Source organism: Neodiprion fabricii, chromosome 3 (assembly GCF_021155785.1).
Source record: "Neodiprion fabricii isolate iyNeoFabr1 chromosome 3, iyNeoFabr1.1, whole genome shotgun sequence".
Lineage (NCBI taxonomy): Eukaryota > Metazoa > Arthropoda > Insecta > Hymenoptera > Diprionidae > Neodiprion > Neodiprion fabricii.
Genome location: NC_060241.1, coordinates 31,215,804 through 31,233,992, shown reverse-complemented (window position 1 = coordinate 31,233,992; position 18,189 = coordinate 31,215,804). Strand labels below are relative to the sequence as shown.

The following is an 18,189-nucleotide window of genomic DNA, read 5'->3' as shown; positions in this document are numbered from 1 at the left end:
TAAATCAATTAAATGTAATAAAATACCTTGATTATATTGCGTTTTAGTTTTAATTTTTCCCTTTTTATGCATTTTTTTTATGCTTTTGTTTTTTAATAATTTTTTAAAAATAATTTCTTTTCACAAAGATGACGCTTCGTCGATCACTTCAAAAGTTCTTTCAAAATATTACGTCATTGTTTGGTTTTAACTTTAGTCAGAACTCATCGTGTTTTAAAATTGCTTCATCGACATTATATAAGAATAATTATAAAAATACGACGCTGGAATTGAAAAGATGATTCAATTACGAATGGCATTGGTAATATTAATCCTATGAGATATCGAGTATACAACGCTCTAATAGAAAGTATGTGGTTACTTTAAAAATTAATAAAATTTTTACCAACATTGCAATATACGACGGATTTGTTTACCTTCATTTTAATAAGTACTTTTTATCTTTATTTATTTCTTAATTTTGTTTATTCATTTACTAGAGAAAATAAGCCAAGTTAATCCGATTCCTTGTTCAAAGATATCTTGGCTAGAAAGGCACTCTAAAATGCACCGACATACCGCGACGTGTACCAGACGCGAATATGTTAGCTGATACTTAAATAAAATTCATATATGGCTTTCCGTAATTCGTTGCTTGAAATTGATTTCGTTCAATCAAAACGCAGCTAAACGATTCGCGATGCAACGTCGCCCGTTGCAATTTAATAATTGTCAACGCTGCAACACCAAATTCAATTTTACAATCTATACGGTCGACGTTCCATTGCGACGAGATACTGATTTCTAAATACTACCATAAAAAAAAAAAGAAGAAAAAAAATGTATGTCTACCTATAGTTTTATATTTATATGTGTAACGATATTTAGTTAGGTTCAAGAGATATTTTCAAGAGTTCATATAAAATGTATACATGTATGCATACATATACATTATATGAACGCGATATATATCTCGGAACGACAGAAACGAAACCTCCAACTGCACAAAATCGTCGATTTAGTTGTTACAGGTGCCATGGTTTTCCAACGATCCTTCGGACCTTGCCACAAAGTAAGACCCCACAAGCATCTCCAAATGAGACACATAGTAGTGGGGTCGGGGTAGATATATAGTAAGATCAAAAAATAGAAGGGCACACAGTATAGAACTTTTATAAAAGGAAAAGCTTGATTTATCTATAATTTAAAAACGGTGAAAGTCGAAGTATGGAAAAGTGAAAGATTAGAAAGGTCGGAACATAGAATGCCAAACTGTAGAATCGACAGAATTTTTCTCGATAATATAGAATCGTATACAGATGCTCGATTTTGCTGTACCATATTTGGTCTTTTTGTATTTCGATTTACCACATTTTCTATTATCTGTGCTTGAAAATCCCACATTTTGGAATTCTACTGATGAGATTTTCACGTCTATGAAAATATTCACGATACTCTGATCCTTCTATTAATCAGCAATTCTATCTATTTACCCCTACCCTTAATAGTGGCGCAGTAATACGTGATCGTATAATCCAACAACAGTGCAGTAGTATTATTTATAGTAATAGCGATAATAGTAATAACAATATAATATTAAGCACGCCCAATCTTTAGACGTACATTTATGTATGTATATAATATATTATACGTAGATGTATATATTTATAATATTATATTGTGAAAAATCTAAACATAGAAAAGTTATTCATCAAATCGCACACAAAAAACATTTTATTATTTTAAATAATTACTTTTATGTATGTTTTTCTTCCTCGGACCCCGTTAGAGAAAATTGAAAATTGAGAGATTTACAAGTTATATTGATAGAAACGATCATTGAATGCCTTGATTCTAACTGATTTTTATCCATATGTAGAATCTAACTCGGAGGTAAACAATTATATCAATGATGATTAAGGAACAAATACTCAATGCGACTTCGATGTTAGCGCAGAATGAGCTGATACAATCTAATATTAAGGCACGCTTGTGAATAAGAAAAACTTGAGAACGATTTTCAAAGTTTCTTGAAAATTTGAAAATATTGACAACTTCCCGACATCGCAGAAACAGAGAGAAAACTTTAACGTATCGTAATAATTGGAATGAAAGGAGCAATGAACAAGAATAAGATAAAAAAAATAAATTGTTATCTGACAGAATCAGTAAAAGAGAGCAGGGGGATTGTATTAAATAATGCCCGGTGCAAAACAATACCTCATTCCGGACCACTTTTAACACCAAGTATCTTCGCTGCGTCGTCAGGAGACCCTTGCAAAACCCTGTCAATAATAGTTTTGTCTCTAATGCCCAGAAGGTTTGAGATCAAATCGTTTTCATCCGTGCTCTCCACGTGATTGTTGTACCGTTGAATGTTTGTAAGTTTCCCAGGAAGACTGGCCAATTTTGCGTGGGCACCAAATCGGACCGGAGTCGCGTTCTCCGACACCGCATTAAGAACGGCTGACGTCTCCTGTGTCTTAATCCCACTGTTACTGTTACTATTGCTGTTAATTGCCATCTGAGAGGCATCCTCGTCCCCACTGGCGCCGGTGTAAATCGTGGAACGAACAGAGTCGTGCTTCTTGCGGTGTCGCAGCATGCTGTGCTTCAGGGTAAACTTTCTACGGCAAATGTCGCATGTGAAGGGTCTCTCTCCCGTGTGTGTTCGCATGTGTCGCCTGAGATCTTCGGCTGACCAAAAACGGCGCATGCAGAAAGCGCAGACCACCTGAAAGAGATCAAAGAATTTCGGGTTAATCGGCGATTCGTCTGCCATGCGGCTGTGCGGCAACGTCCACAAAAACGCTGAAACACCGTGGATTATACCTATGTATATACGTTTCAACCGACTAAAAATATTTACCTTTCTGTTCGCGTAATCTGGAAATTTGCCGCGTTGACCTTCTCCATCCTCGCTCTGCTGTTGTGGTTGTTGTTGCTGCTCTTCGGGATGGTTTTCGGTTTCCGCAGCCATGTCCAACGCGCCTTTTTTCAAAAGAAGCTCGTATTCAGGTTTATGATCGTGTTTGATGTGTTCGAGGCAGTCCTGCCTGTCGGTAAAGCTGCCATCGCAGAGGTGACACTTGAATGGTAATTCGGACGAGCCTGATGATACGGTGGATCCGGATTCTGGAGAGGACTTCAGGGACTGCGATGTGTCGGTGCTGGATGAAGTATTGGCCTTCTGCACAGTTTCTTCTACGAGGCTAATCGGCGAGTTACGCACTGTCTCTCCTGGACTCGAAGAGTGACTTTCGTATTCGCTTTGATCGTTGTGTTTCGAAGATCCGTTGGGGCTGTTCTGCACATCGCTCATCGAGCTGACCGATCGCGATTTTGGCGCACGCCTGCCGCGGTGCTTGGAGGTGACATGCTTTTTCAGGTTTCCCATAGTCGAGAATGTCGAGCTTGGACATTCGTTACACTTATAAGGTCTCTCCGGAACGTTTCTCGTCGCAAAAGCGTTATTGTTTATCAAGCTTGCAGTGGTTTGGCGGGAAGATAATTTTCTGGATGCTTTGGCCCGGCTTCTGCCGCTGGATTTCACGTGTTTCCTAAAAAGATGACGGTCGCAGTTCGACTTTGTTGTAAATAGCAGCGTACAGTAGTGGCATTGGTAGGGTTTTTGCCCGGTGTGCGTCAGTATGTGTCTCCTCAATGAAGACGTCCACGGGAAAACTCTGTCACAGTACGGGCATGGAACCCTGTTCGGTGCCATCGAATACGCCGACTTTTTTTTAACGGTCTCGGAGTTGCTGGAATCGGATTTCTCTTCACTTCCAGAATTGGTTCCCTCGCTCGCTGCAGCAACAAGTCCCTCCTCCTCGTCGCTCATATCCTGAGGTTGAAACTGTTGGTACTGTTGCGATGCGTTGTCAAGTAGCTTCGACACGCTAGCAAGATCGACAGTGCCGTCTTCCCCTCCGGTTTTCTCAGCTTCTTCAACATCGGCCGATTCGTCAATTTTCTCCACGGTTTTCTGATCCTCCAGCTTGTTCTCGTCCATATCGTCCTTTACATCCTTTTCCGAATTATCTTCCGCATTACTTGCATCAGACAATTTAACGTCAACTTTCAATTCTTCAAGATGTTGTTTTCTTATTTGTACCAAATAGTCCTTCGAAAATTCATTCACATGCTGTTTCATAATTTTATCTTTATTGTAATCATTTTTATCCTCTAGCTTACCTCTCAGCAGACTCAGGGGCTGCCGTTCGCTATTCTGTGCTTGAGATTCTGAAGCTTTTTCTTCTCTGGGTTCCTCATCGATCACCAAATCCGCCTCAGAGTCATTCTCTTCTGGTTTATTCCCCTTCAACTGTTGTGCAAGAATCGCATACTTGACTTGGTCAGAAATTGGATGTTTCCCGTGATTTTGCGTCGAACTGGTTTTGTCGATTTTTGGTAGGATGCTCGGAAAGTTCTGGGATACTGGCTGAGAGGTGGGTTGGTTGAATTTCTGCAGTAGTGTCGGTGGGTTTGTAGGCGGTCGACCTCTGGTCGAATGCCCGCCTCGTTGTCGCTGGCTCCAAAACTGCGGATGCTGTTGTTTCACATGTCTTTCCATGTTGCTTCTCAGGGTGAACTTGGCCGTACAATGTTCGCAAGAAAATGGTCTCTCAGTTCTGTACCTTCGTTGTTTCTGTTTCGGCATGAGAACGCCGTTCTTTATAACCATCTTAACGGAATTTGATGACGACGAGTTATCAATCTTTTCACGAGCAGCGGGTACTTTGCTCGATAACTTCGGGGACATCAGCTTTGGCGAGTTGGCGGTGGTGTCTTCGCTGGTCGAGTGATACGAAGCCTGGCTGCTTTGCGAATAAGGTGTTCCAAATTCGAGTCTGGAAATCGGAGGTTCTACGAGGCTACCACCGCTGCAACCCAGGCCTCTGATCGGTTCCTTCGGAAGTCTACTGTTCATAGCAAACTCCGGGTTTGCAAAGAGGTGGGGATTCAACATGAATGGTGTTATAAAACTTGCAGGTGAAAAAGTGCCAAGGTTTGGGAACAGAAGTTGAGCGTTTGCATAAAGTGCCTCCTGCAGGGTTGCGGTTTGGGGGTTGTGACTACTCTTGAGCAGAGCTTGCGTTAAAAGTAGTTGATTCGCCGCGTGGTAAATGTTGTTATCACTCCGGTGGGATTCTTCCATGTTTGGAGCAACGGCAGGTTGTTTGGTTTCCGTTACCTTCGATTTTTTGCTTAAATCCAACGCGTCCATCGATAGATCCAACGGCACGTCATTGCCTGAGCTATAATGACCGGTGGATGTTTGAATACCGATGTGAGGATTTGGAAGTCTTTGGTGTGTTGCTGCTAATTGATTGGCATCGGTGACTAGAGGCGATACACTTCCGCTCGACGAGTTATCGTCGTGAGCGCGGTTGTTGTGTGTAAACCGAAGTGGCCTGGTTACCAAGTCTTGAGGTTGGTCTATATCCATAGGAATATCGGTGTGTCTTGGTACCTGCATCTCAAGCGGTTGAATCTCCGGATTTTCACCTTGGAATATCTCCGATTGATTGGAACTACTCGGCTGGGGATCCTGCCGCGTACTGCCAAGATCCGGTTGTCGAAGTTTCGCCTCATCGATCACCCTGATCTCGGCCTTTACGTCAGGGCCAACGCTCATTGTCTTCGGTTGCATGGCTTCTTCGCGTACCATCGGATATACAAGAATTGTCCGCATGTCGTCCCGCACGATTCGTGCCTGGGGTTCCCCGTTATCGTTCTGCGGATCTTCGCTGGGATGATAGATTAGCGCCTTCTTCACTTCCTCGCGGGTCAGCTTGGCGTGACGATTCCGCAAGTGACGCTCACAGTTTGCTTTTGTTGTGAAGGCGTAATTGCACATCGAGCACTCATAAGGTCGGTCGCCGTTGTGAGATCGCAAGTGTTTCACCAGGGTGGCCTTGTCGGTGCTTGTGTAGGGGCACATGTTGCAGGGGTACGGCATTCCCGGACTGACTCCCATATGCGCCCGATTATGACCCTTGAGAGCCCGGAGGTTGGGGAAAATAGCGTTGCACAGTCTGCACGGAAATTCACCGCGGAGTTTCATCCGACGAAACTGGGCAGAGAACGCATCCTGAAGTTCTTCCTCGTTGTTTTCAGCGGATGTGGTGCAGGATGATCCGGACGAACCCACGCTGGACCCAGCCCTGATCACGTTATCCGGGGTGATTGTGTCAGGTCGTGAAAAGTTTTGCAGAATAGCTGTTTCAGACGTGAGCGAAATGATGCTCTGTATGTCGGCTAGATCCTTTCCCTCCTTCGCTTCGGTGAGTGCCGCTTTATCTTGAAGATTCAATCCGGCGAAAAAGTCGTTTCTCTTTGACTGATCCTCGGGAATGTTTTCCCGCACTGCTATTTGGGTACCACAGTCAGTCTCATGGGAGTCAAGAGAAGCTCTGCAGGGAAAAGCTCTGAAGCACTTGCGGCATTGGAATTTAGTTACTTCCCCAGACGCCGGTAGATGCAGTGTAGTCTCGCAAAGGGTACGAGCAATACCCGGAAAGTTTATGGCTGAAAAATCCATGAAGGTCAAATCGGAAAAGCCGGTAACCGAGTCTCCGACATTCACATTTTGGTCATCGTTCGAACGATGAGCCGTCCGACGATGCTGATTCAGCAGTTGAAGAGTTTGAAAAATCAGATTGCAGATATCGCATTTCATAGGATAGTCAGGATGAGCCTGGTCAAAGTGAGCCTTGAGTAGGCTGCTCGTCGCGAAATCGTTCCTCCCGCATAAGGGGCAGCTGTGAGTCGGCTGAGTCTCGGTTTGAATCTCGGCCTTGGTTGTGGATTTGTTCCTCAACAGAATTTTGTGCGGTCGTTTACTCGCCGGTAGGTCGTCCTCCATGTGGTCCGGCGATTTTCTCTTAGACAGATTATTGTTATTGTTGAATTCCGCGTCTCTCCGCCGCTTCAATTCGGGCCTGTCGAAGTCGCAGCTACCGTCTGAATCCGTGCAACTGTTCGACGAACTGCTACCGTGGGCAGTCCGTATGTGGCGATGCATGTTGCCGTTGGTGGTAAAGGTAGTTCCGCAGATTCCGCACTTGAACGGCCGCTCACCGGAGTGGACCAGGATATGACGGTCCAGGGAGCTGGCCGAGCTGAGGACCTTGTTGCAGACACAACAGGTGTACTCGTCGTCGACTGAACTACCCTCGCTGTTTCTCCGCGAGTTGTGGCCCCGTATGTGATTCGTCAGATCACGCGTACTTGGTAGCACCAGCGAACATGCAGGGCAAACGAGAGCTGAGCCGGATTGGTCGACCTTGAAAGAGAAGAAGAAGGAACGTGGTCAGCATAGGTACAAATGAATGTCTGCGGCTATACAGCCGCTGTATAATTGTTTTTCAGAACAGGCTGCATTCTCGAGAGGGATAAGCGGCAACAAACCTTATACGAACAAAAGAGAGTTTTGTCAATATTTTCAGCCCGCGGAGGAACAAGCACCAGATAAACACATTACTCGTGATCAATATGGAAAATTAGACGTGCAATAATGAGGTCGATCGTGCACCTTCGTGCTATCAATTTTTCATATTTCCGTAGAAATTTTATATTTGCAATGAAAATTGTACTTCGATCAAATGGCAACATCTACAGATTTTGGCAAAAATTTGAAAATAAAAAGAATCGTGGCTCACTGCGCGTAAGCTCACTTCAAAATTTTAAAGAAAAAAGAAACAAACAATGTTGCGCAGGCAGCATCAAAATTTATGAGAAAAGATGGCACCACAGGCGACAAGTTTTTGCCTCGCTGTACAATGCGATGCAACGTAAATTTTAGAAATTTTCACGCCAATGATCTTGTGATGTTTATGATTTGCAATTTCATGATCATTATAATAATGGGATAAAAGCCACTGACGGATAAATTTCAGCGAGAAGAAAATGAACTTACCGGCGCTAACGTATCTGTATCAATTTGCGTCTTGATGTTCTGACGTTGCTCCAGTCCGTTGTCTACGGTAACTGTAATCACAAAGCGAAGATACGAAATTTATTTTTGTTTTTTGCGTATCGCGTTTATACGCTTATTATTTTGCCTCGGATGGATGCGTCAGAGACTGGGAGAGATTAAGGTTGGGATAACTCGCCTGCGCGACGGGTTCGGATCAGTTGTTCTTAATCTAGAAAATACTTTATCAGTCTCGGCTGGGTGCATGATATTAAAGAGAAAAAAAAAAAAAAAAAACTTGCTTCAAAAATAAAAAAGATTATCGACAATTTCGCGAATGAATTGATATGCAGCTTTGCTCTAAAAGAACGTTGCTGGTAATCAAATGTAATCTGTAAGCGCACAAGCATGCTGAATTCGACCTAATTATTATAATCGTACACAATCTCTGCCCTGCCTTAAACGAAATTGCAGTTCTGACAGAAGATCCTTGGTGACCCTAAAAGCCACAGAAGCACCGTAACCTCGGCATTATACGAGTCTAGTTTTTGCGACCGTCAGATTAATTAACAAGTGCATGCTTGGTACTCTAATTCTGCAAATATATGGATAACAGATCACAAATTAGGATGATCAATAGTCCCACTAACAATGTCTCCCAAGTTACTTTCGCATTGAAATAGCACTATAGTTCTGAATTATAACAGTCCAATTGATAAATGTTATCAGCATTTATTATGATTATCAATTAATCATTGCAACGGAGGAGGGGAGTATTAAACGAGGAAGGATGGATATTGCGGTCACGTCAGCTACCTTCCTTCACCGCAACTCTTCCTTAGCAATTACGCTTGTAATCCACAAGAAGGCTTGCTGTCTTTGTCCCAAAGCTTTAGTATGCGGAATTCTTGTTCGCTCGTAAATCGAACTCCCCAGTTCTGGCAATGCGGTCACCGCTTTTCCCGAACTACAAACTTTGACGACAAAGCTTGTAAATGATATCACCGGTGAAATGATTCGTTATTTTCAATTCATGATTATAATTCCGATAGGAATAATAAATATAAACGTACAATACCCTGAAATTTTGGCGCGAAATGTGGCGAGAAATTGATATGTATATTAATCATTGGAATGAGTCTTACCCAAAAGAGGGACGATTGGCGAAAGAGGAATAACATCTGCGAGACATGCCATGTGTCTAGAGCGAGAGAGCAGCTCTTCTGCAGACCCTTGGAATCTGCCTGTCATAAATCTGTGACACAAAGTTGAGAAAAAAAAAATTAGGCTAGGATATTTGTAATATTAAAATTGCCGACGATTGAGTAAAACCAAAGAATACTGTTTCCAGTGTCGATTTTCCCCCCGCTAGGTTCGTGCTATTGCCTCTTTGTTTTTTGTTTTGTGCGTAAATTAATGACGTAATAAGATAATGACTGAAACGCGGTATACGATTAAGTGGTAAATAATATTCGAGACGGAACTTGTAACTGTCTAAACCACGTCACCAACTCCCGTCTGCGTGATTATTACGTTTCCTTTTACTGGAAATTTGATTTCGTTGCATTAAAGACATTACAAACGCAACTTTTTCTACATACGCGAAGGAAGTGAGGAAGTTCACTGCCTCCTCACGTCAGGGAATACCACGGCAACGACGATGATGGATGGAAAGAATGAATATATCTGACGTGTTCAGGAAGTTGGTACAGCCTAGCCGGAGATGGAGAATCCAGGACAGCAGCGAGTCAAGAATCTCTGACCGCATACAGTGTATATAAGACACATAAGATGTACGTATGCATGTTACACAATAAAATAGTGTCTGCTGCAAGATCACGCGTAATTTGTAATCCGCATAACGGAATAAACGGTTCGATTCACCTTATACCTTATACGCGTAGGTAGGTAGGTACATACATGTACCTAACAAGAATATAATATAATGTGGAGTAAACGGGTTGAGAAATAATTGCAGGCTGGATCGCCGTTAATAATTTTTTCTGAGCAGCAGCAGCAGGCTGCATGCGAGAAAATTAATCACGTTTATCACACGAATGATGAGAAATCGGTGATCAGCTGTTGGGAGATTTCTCAGAGTCACTCGTCACCGTTTCCTCGAAGCCGCAGCCGATCATCGGCTGCAACAAACTCTATAGCGCAGACTCGTATCTGTTACAAGGTTTCCCCCACCCCGATCACCACGAGTCAACCTAAATTTTTTCGTAACGTTTGTTATACACAGTGCGACCATTTCACGCCTCTAATTATAAGGTGACACCGCTGGATATTACTGGCCTTGTCATTTAATGTGGAATGATTCTACGGTATTTGATGAAGATAAAAAAAAAAAAAAAATAAAACAAAACAATAAAAATGATCAATAATATTTCTTCATCAGGTAATTTTAAGGACCGAACGCGACCGCTCGCATGATAAGGATATATAAGGTCTGCAGAAATACGCGTAGGTGTAAGATTCGCTCAGAGATCGACGAAGCGTGTATGGTACGATAGAAGAGGCGACGTTCGAGGAGCCGCAGACAAAACATCTCTCGAGTTGTTATTACTTTTCTCTTCTTCTCTGTAACTCAGATTGCTGGCTATCCCCGTACGCTACGCGATCCCGAGATGTGTAGACATAAGTATACCGCACACATGCATTCATGATACGTGTACAATTGTACACGTATCGACATAATGCAAGTTAAGAAGGACATTCGGCGCTCTCAAATAACAAGTGAATCACGGTCACTCGGAGCGCGTCTCGCGTTGTCGAACCGACGATTGTTTGCCTTTTACTAAATTCTTCGCTCTCCTTATACTTTTTCTTACTCTCACAGACATCAAACTAGAATCTATCTGCCTCGATCCGCTTCATGCCTAAGCATACGGCCTAAATCAAATATGTAAACGCGGTAATATAAACTCGCGGTAGAATCAGCGTGGTAAGGAACGACGAAGGAACATGTCGATGCTCGAGCATCGGCGATAATTCATAAGAGCTGAGAGAAATCGATAAACACTCCGGCATCTCAACACCTATACGCATCTATTCCCCCCCCCCCCCCCCCTGCCCCCCTTTCAGGAGCAGTATACATATAAGGTGTATAACGCTAAGATGAAAATATTCAGCTTTCAGTAGGTGAAGAGCATAAAGCAGCAGCATGTCACGACGACGTCTTTCAGTTTCCAAGAGGCATTAATATGTATAGATACTTTGTGGATCTCTTCCATAGAACTTCTGAACTCTAAAGAATTCGATTGTCTGCGTCTGTTTTTTTCTGGGTAAGAACTCGAGCTTATAGCTGCTCGTTCGACCCGCGGTCGCCAGTCTTACGTAAACCCGAAAAGGTCCATCCATTCACGTAACACATGTGTCCGTAATGGATGGATGGATGGATGGATGGATGGATGGATGGATGGATGGATGCCTGACATGACGGCGAACAGGTTCTGTCGACACAATGACTCGTCCATGCGCCAGCTACGATGACTACGCCTCTTGTACCTGCGGCCTGCACACGTACGCTTATTACACGCCTATAATACTGCACTAGCGGTAGTTTTCATCGGCGCGAAAACTCGATCCCGGTACCTGCACCTCTTGACCCCCAAAGTGCTCCCGCAGGTGCGACGCAGTCGCCTAAGCGTACTAATTCAGGGACGTTCGAAACGCCCGTTTCTATTATAACCTCCCGGAGTACCGGGAACCCCTTGGATTTATACACGCCGGGGCGTCACGCGTGCGCATTGAGCGCGATAAACTGGTTGTAACCTATTAATTATAAGTACGATGCGTTGGCCCGATCAAGTTTCAGATTTTTAACCGCAAAACGGTATTATCGTAATATGATCGCGTACGGGCGGTCGCAGGACTCTATATTATATATTCACGTACGCAAGGTCGTTGAATGTAAACACTGTAATCTCGAGGGCATATTTTCGCGGTCCATCACACGAGCGCGCTCGCGCGCCAAAGAGAGAGAGAGAGAGAGAGAGAGACAGAAAGTGAGAAACGGGTTTATTAAAAGTCCTGGGACCCTACGATCCCCTAAGGACTATGCGGCAAATACGCGTAAGGAAGATAATCAAAAGAAGATAAACAAAACAATAAGAACAGAAAAAAAAACAGAAGTACCAAAAATAAGGATACATCAATAAACATAAATAAAAACAGGAGTAAATTAGGTTCCATTAATCAGTAAAAATAAAGAGTAGTTAACTATTGTAAAATTTTCAAAATTAAAACAAGATAATAAAAAATAACTAATAGAAAAGTACAAAAATACAAAAGTCAGAGAGAGAGAGAGTTGGAGAGGATGAATTTTAAAGTTCGCACTGACTTTCACTTTTTCTATTTACCTATTCGTATAATCGCTAGTGTTATAAGTTACACTTTTGAGTTTTTGATACGCGGCGATCGATGATATATACGAAACGACGTAGCGTATAAAACGAGCCTAGTATAATACCGAGGCATTGTTAATTGTTATTTTTCGAATGATTTTTAACCGTCGAAACGTTATATCTGTATATATTCGATTTCGTGCAATCGCGTGTAATTGTTCTGATTAAGCAAGTATACGTTACAGATGAACATGCAGGTCGAGATTTGTTTCATTGCCTGTCCAACCCGCAAACAGTGTAAGAGAAAAGAATGCAGAGATCGAGTTCGTCGATCCGGAAGAGAGCTTGGAGGGAAGCGGATAGTTGAGAGCGGGAAATCGAATCGCTTTGAAGCGTTTAAATGTAAATTTCCACGTCGATGGAATTCCGTGAAAGTTATACGACGAGTGTAGATATAACGAGATTTACCCCCACGTTGCGTGTATAAATATACATGGTATACTATCTATAACGTTCGTACTCTACCTACACGTAGCACCTACAACAACACATCGCTATTTACAAAAATAACCGTTCGGATCGAAAAATGGTGTTTTGTTATCGAGACACGCAGTGGCGGCGACGAGGATGCGCGGAGCTCAACTCTGTCGTCTAGATTGGAGAGTAGGTAGATCGATTGGCTTGGCGGAGCGGGAGTCGAATTACGGATGCTGCGCTGTAGCCAGCGCTTGTGATAGAGGGCGTGTCCCTTCTACGCATCCTCCGCGTCATTGGTCGAGGCCCGATCTCTCGACGGTTGCTTTTATCTCCTTTTTCTCTCCCCCTCTACTCCCGGTGCTCACCTCCGTCGACTCGACTCCCACGCGCCACTAGAGCAAAGATGGCGGACAACGTCGAGCTTTGCGTGTTGCGAGAGCTGCTGCCTTGGCAACCCCGGTTCCCGGCTGCCGCCCACCCTGGTTACGTAAGAGGATTTGATACTTAGGCCCTGGAGGACCTGACGGGACTCCGCGAAGCCGCCTCGAGGATAAGCTTTTCACCGTACGACGAATCAGTCCGGCGGTACATCCCAAGTTTTTGCCGTACGCTTTACCTATTGCGAATGACTGATCTCGCGAAACTGCTTGTGAAACTTTGCAACAAAAGGATGGAATTTCAATTCCACGAATATCTCGATATTTGTATCTGGATTACACCCGCCTTTGACTTGTTATTACGAATTTGCCTATAGCAAATAATCATATTTACAGAAGCTAATAATCATAATTACATATTTCCTTCGATATAAAAATAACGAATATTATAATTGCACTCAAAGCCGTGATAGATACTTATTCGACAGAAGAGGTCAACATCCGAAACATGCTCGTTTGGAATTCGATGCGTGCAGGGAAATAAGGAGTTGCAATCTTAAGCAAATTAATACAAGATTAAGAAATTATTGCGCAAACATGTAGGTACGTAGCTGTCGATCAGCAGAGCAAAGGTCATGTGCTTGTGGGGAATTCCGGTCTTCTGCTGGGCGCGCATTGTTTCGACGCTGCTACAAATATAAACATTCGGCACGCACGTATTACAGAGTAGTGCGAATGATTCGTACACCGGAGGATCGCTTGCAGCTAGCGGAGCTTTGAGGAAAAACCCTTTTACACATCCATGATCCATCGCGCAATGGTTCTAGGTATTACTCGAGTTTATTCTCTCACCGTTCAACGGTCGTAGTGCACAACGATGACGGATGAACGTAACACGCAATGATAATCGCGGTACGTCTAGGTATATTATGCATACATACATACATATATATATTATATATGTGTGTAGGTATATATACATGGGTGCGCACGAAAGATGTGGATGCAGGCTTTTTCCGTTTGTATAAAACACTGGCGTAAAACGATGTTTGAAGGATGGTTACCAGGCAACGCCGTCCGGTGTTAGGAGTGATCTATAATGCCTAGGTATACATATACGTAGCCATGTCATGACTGCAGCTATAACATCCACAGCCCCCGAGGGGGGTGGCGGAGGACAGTGGGTGCAGGTGGTGTCGCTGGCGTGTGAGTCGTTCGTAAAGTAACGAGGTAGGGGAGAGAACTAGACGGAGGGTGGTGCAACCTGGTTATGAAGCCAACTTCACACCCGACCCCACAACCCCCGCGGCCCGTTGCCGCGCTCAAGATATCGCAGATTACGTGGCCCAACCGGATACAACCGCATAATGCCGTCCCTCCACTCCGCTAGGTACAAACGCATCCCGCAAAATCAAGAACCAATTTTTTCCGAAGCTCGACAATGATATACCGACGATTTACAACTATTTGGGTGGTGAAGAGTAGGTAACCGGGTAACGTTCGTGCACTGTTACATGCCGTGCTTTGCCTACGCAACGCGTACCCCAGAGTGTCCTCTGTTAATTCGGTTCTTGGATTTCTAATTAGACGTACACCCGCGGCTTAAATATTTCCGAATATAATAGGTAATTGCAAATAACCATCGGGGTGGATTTATCAGAGTACCTTCAGCGTCTCTGGAATGGCGCGGAGATTGTAAGGGTACAATAGTCGACGAAGTACGTTGCAGTTACGACTCCCGTTGAGTCACCCATACACGAAGTTAGGTATGTAATATAGAACGGTAACGCAATACCGTTAATGCGTCTATACATATATGTAGGCATGTACATACCTATATCGGGGTTGTTTGCGGGATGGAAAATAATATGTATAGGGGGTTGGTGTTCGAGCCACACCCTAGAGGCTGCGAGAGGAAAGGTAATATCGAGATGCGATTGCGAATTAAAGATAATGCTGGCGATGCGCGATGCGTGGCACTAAGGCTGAACAGCGGCGCGTAACTCTGAGGTAACGAATTCCTAACTGCCGGGAAAAAATGCTGTGGCATGGAACGTACGGACAGGGAAAGTTTACGATACAATCACTGGCTGTCTGCGACGAGAGCAATCGGGATGACGAGTTGGGCGTGCAATGTACCTGTAACGCGTTGAGATTGTTTCGGAATAATCCTGACGTACGCGACACGAAACTGAGTTTCACAAATAACGTACGAGTTACACGGTTCGTCGTCGAGAGATTTTGTCACGAAGGAAAAGAAAGACCATAAAGCTCGCACAGCAGCAGCAGCAGCAGCAGCAGAGACGAAAATATTTGGAAGTTATTTAGATAAAATTCATGGGACACAAAAGGTCCTTATCTGAGTGGCCGCTGGCTACTGTTTGCTCCTTTTTCAATAACCGTTAGAAGGAGATTAACGATTCCTCGGACACGTCATTCCACGAGCCTTCTCGTGTTTTGGTTTGTTCGACACGCACACGCAGCAACGCGATCTGCTCGGCTGGAATCGATGTCTCTCGGAGAATCTCAAACGAAAACAAGTCCTCCTCTTGAGTGAAAAACAGACCGACAGAGGATAGTTTCGATTATACAATTTGAAAATAACGGAGCCGCGACAAGTACAAGTACAAGTGCATATACAAACAAGACACGATTGAATTGGTACTCGCGATAAGCGCACCGCACGCCGGCACTTATACTCGGGTATATCGGAATTGTAGGTGTGCCTTTGCGCTCGGGGGAAGACCGTAAGGACCACATAAACGAGATTAGCTCTTTGACCGTCAGATAACATTGGGATCGCGTGGATTTTCCGTTGGTTACGGCCGTTGCGCGAACAATAATTATTCTACGGACTCGACGGCGTTGACATCTCGCCTCAATTGTACAATTCAAGAGGGCGACAAGGTTGGAGTGGGATGACGGGAGGGTGCGAGTGGGGGGGATTGGAGAGCAAGGAGTTGTGATTGAGTTATCGATCATGGCCGGCAGGGGAGAAACAGGCAGGTGCGTAACATCGCACGGACATAAACATTAACGATCAATTACACATTAAGGTGAAATCCACGTCGGTATGGATTCTGCCGGTCGCGGGAAGTGGGAAAAAGTTGTATACCTATGATACATAATTAGGTTCGACGAAATATACGTGTGCATATATATATATATACATATATACACGTATATACATGTGTATGTATACGTATGTAAACAGTATCTATGTAAACTTTGCCGCGCAAGTTGTAAACGCTGACCAATAAGATTATCGGCCTTGATCAGACTTGTATCCCTAATCTTAAATATCGAACGTTATCGTATCTGTGCCAGATATCGTAGCAGATGCGCATACCGTTGTTCAGGGTAATTAGGGGAACCATGACGCGCGTGTATCTACGCATCCAACATTTTCTCAAAGTTTGATGATTCGGGTGAAACCGAAGTTACAGCAGCCGGAGTTAGCGGCCAACCGTGTCTAACTTTTTGTAAATAGAAAAATGCAGTTTGTATAGCTTTGTCCTCATGTAAGATTCTATGAAAGTATCCGGGGTCCGAGGTACGTATCTCACGAAATTTTGATTTTTGGACCCACTATCTTAATCGAACGAACGTCAGAACGTTTGACAGCTAATTCCGACTGCCTAGCTTCAACGTCGTGTGATTTGGCGAAGCAAAATTCTCGTCTGTCACAACTGATGCATAGGTATATATAGTATGCGTTACGTGTAAATAGAGTATATAGAGATAGCAAAACATTACGCCGGATAAAACGTACCTTTATTAGAATAATCCATGTTAACGCAGCAGCTTTTCGGAAGGTGAAATCCAATGACCATATAAAATCCTTCGGGAGACAACTCGTTGACACTGTCGATGATTGTTTATTCACACTGCCTAATATAGATGTTTCTGCCGGATTACAAGGTAAGCAATTTCGCACATCTGTGCATAGTTCGTGCCGAACAGAAGACGAATCACTCGAAAATACCTAACTAAATCTTACCGTCACGCTTCATCGTTACACTAGCTGCGGATTACGTTTTTCCGACATGAGCGGAGAAATCTCCGGTATCGAAAAACGAACGATAACAACGAGCGGGAATAATGTCAAACCGTGTTATTCAGTTCACTCCCGAACGTGTATGTTTACAATGATTTAAGATCATACTACTGTCAACATGATATTTACACGCAAGAAAATTTTCAGCTACCAAACAGGGATTTAAGTTAAGAAGAGTGTAAGATTAGTCGAAGCACACGAAAATCACACACCCAACTAAGAATACATATCAGTTTATTTTGTCCTTAATATTTTACACAAAAACACGCGCACACATATGAGATCACTAAACCATATTTACACAATTTTTCAAGTTTTACGTGTACGCGTAAGTATACATTTATTATTAAGCATATTTTAAATGTTTTTATTTGTTTAGGAAATGAACCGAAGATCGGTGATGTCAATGAGAGTTTTAAAGCCAGTCCGAATATTGCAAAGAGTTTGTTGCTCTATTTACGTCGCTTGACTATCCAGCGCGCGTGTTATCGGGCTCGCGTCCCGAAGAAGAGTGACTCTTGGCTCTCGTTGAATTTCTCTCAACCTGTCCGTGAGTGCAGCTCATCCCCCTCCGTCCTTGTCTCGCCCACGGTCGTTCGTCGGCGTATCCCCACCACCTCGATCTCTCGCTTGCGCCCTTCTTCTGCTCTCCGTACGGTCGCCAATGTGCTTTCCTCCCTCTCCGCCGTTTCCCCTACTAGCCGCTCCAGCGATGCCCCCACCCTTAGCGCGGACGAGACGCTGCGGCGAACGAGACGATCCTCCTCGTCGTCGAAGGCTCGCGCAGGGGGAGGAAGGTGCCGGAGGAGAGAGCTAGAGAGAGAGAGAGAGAGAGAGAGCTGGCGGTAGGCGGGTCGGGGGCGGGAGGGGGAGAGGGAAGAGGCTCTTTCCTATCCTCCCCCTCGCATCCCTCGCGATGCTTCACGTGTCTGTAGCTGTGGCGATCGACCAGTGAGTTACCCCGCTTCGCCCCGCCTCTCTCCGCCACTCCGTCCCTCCGCCTCTCGCCCCCGCCCTATCGCCTCGTTCCGG

The 18,189-nt window shown here is 44.1% G+C and overlaps 1 protein-coding gene across 3 annotated transcripts; it reads right to left on the bottom strand.

Moving 5' to 3' along the window:
* Positions 1-32: 32 nt before the first annotated feature.
* On the bottom strand, positions 33-17,690 carry LOC124178723 (ras-responsive element-binding protein 1). Of its 3 annotated transcripts, none has more exons than XM_046562286.1 (5): positions 16,873-17,690; positions 9,043-9,152; positions 7,901-7,971; positions 2,849-7,267; positions 33-2,713 (listed from the first exon to the last, which is right to left on the bottom strand). In XM_046562286.1, the coding sequence occupies exons 2-5, from the start codon at positions 9,146-9,148 to the stop codon at positions 2,201-2,203; spliced, it is 5,109 nt and encodes a 1,702-aa protein (XP_046418242.1). In that variant the 5' UTR covers positions 9,149-9,152; positions 16,873-17,690; the 3' UTR covers positions 33-2,200. The 3 variants fall into 3 exon arrangements, with proteins under 3 accessions (XP_046418242.1, XP_046418243.1, XP_046418244.1); XM_046562287.1 differs by lacking the exon at positions 16,873-17,690 and adding an exon at positions 9,499-9,506; XM_046562288.1 differs by lacking the exon at positions 9,043-9,152.
* Between the last annotated feature and the right edge of the window lie 499 nt (positions 17,691-18,189).

Bases quoted from the DNA above. Each gene is read 5' to 3' on its own strand.
- LOC124178723 (XM_046562286.1), bottom strand. From the start codon at position 9,148: ATGACAGGCAGATTCCAAGGGTCTGCAGAAGAGCTGCTCTCTCGCTCT. The intron at 7,972-9,042 runs GTAAGACTCATT...TTGTGATTACAG, and splicing joins GCCAATCGTCCCTCTTTTGG to TTACCGTAGACAACGGACTG. The intron at 2,714-2,848 runs GTAAATATTTTT...GATCTCTTTCAG, and splicing joins CAGATTACGCGAACAGAAAG to GTGGTCTGCGCTTTCTGCAT.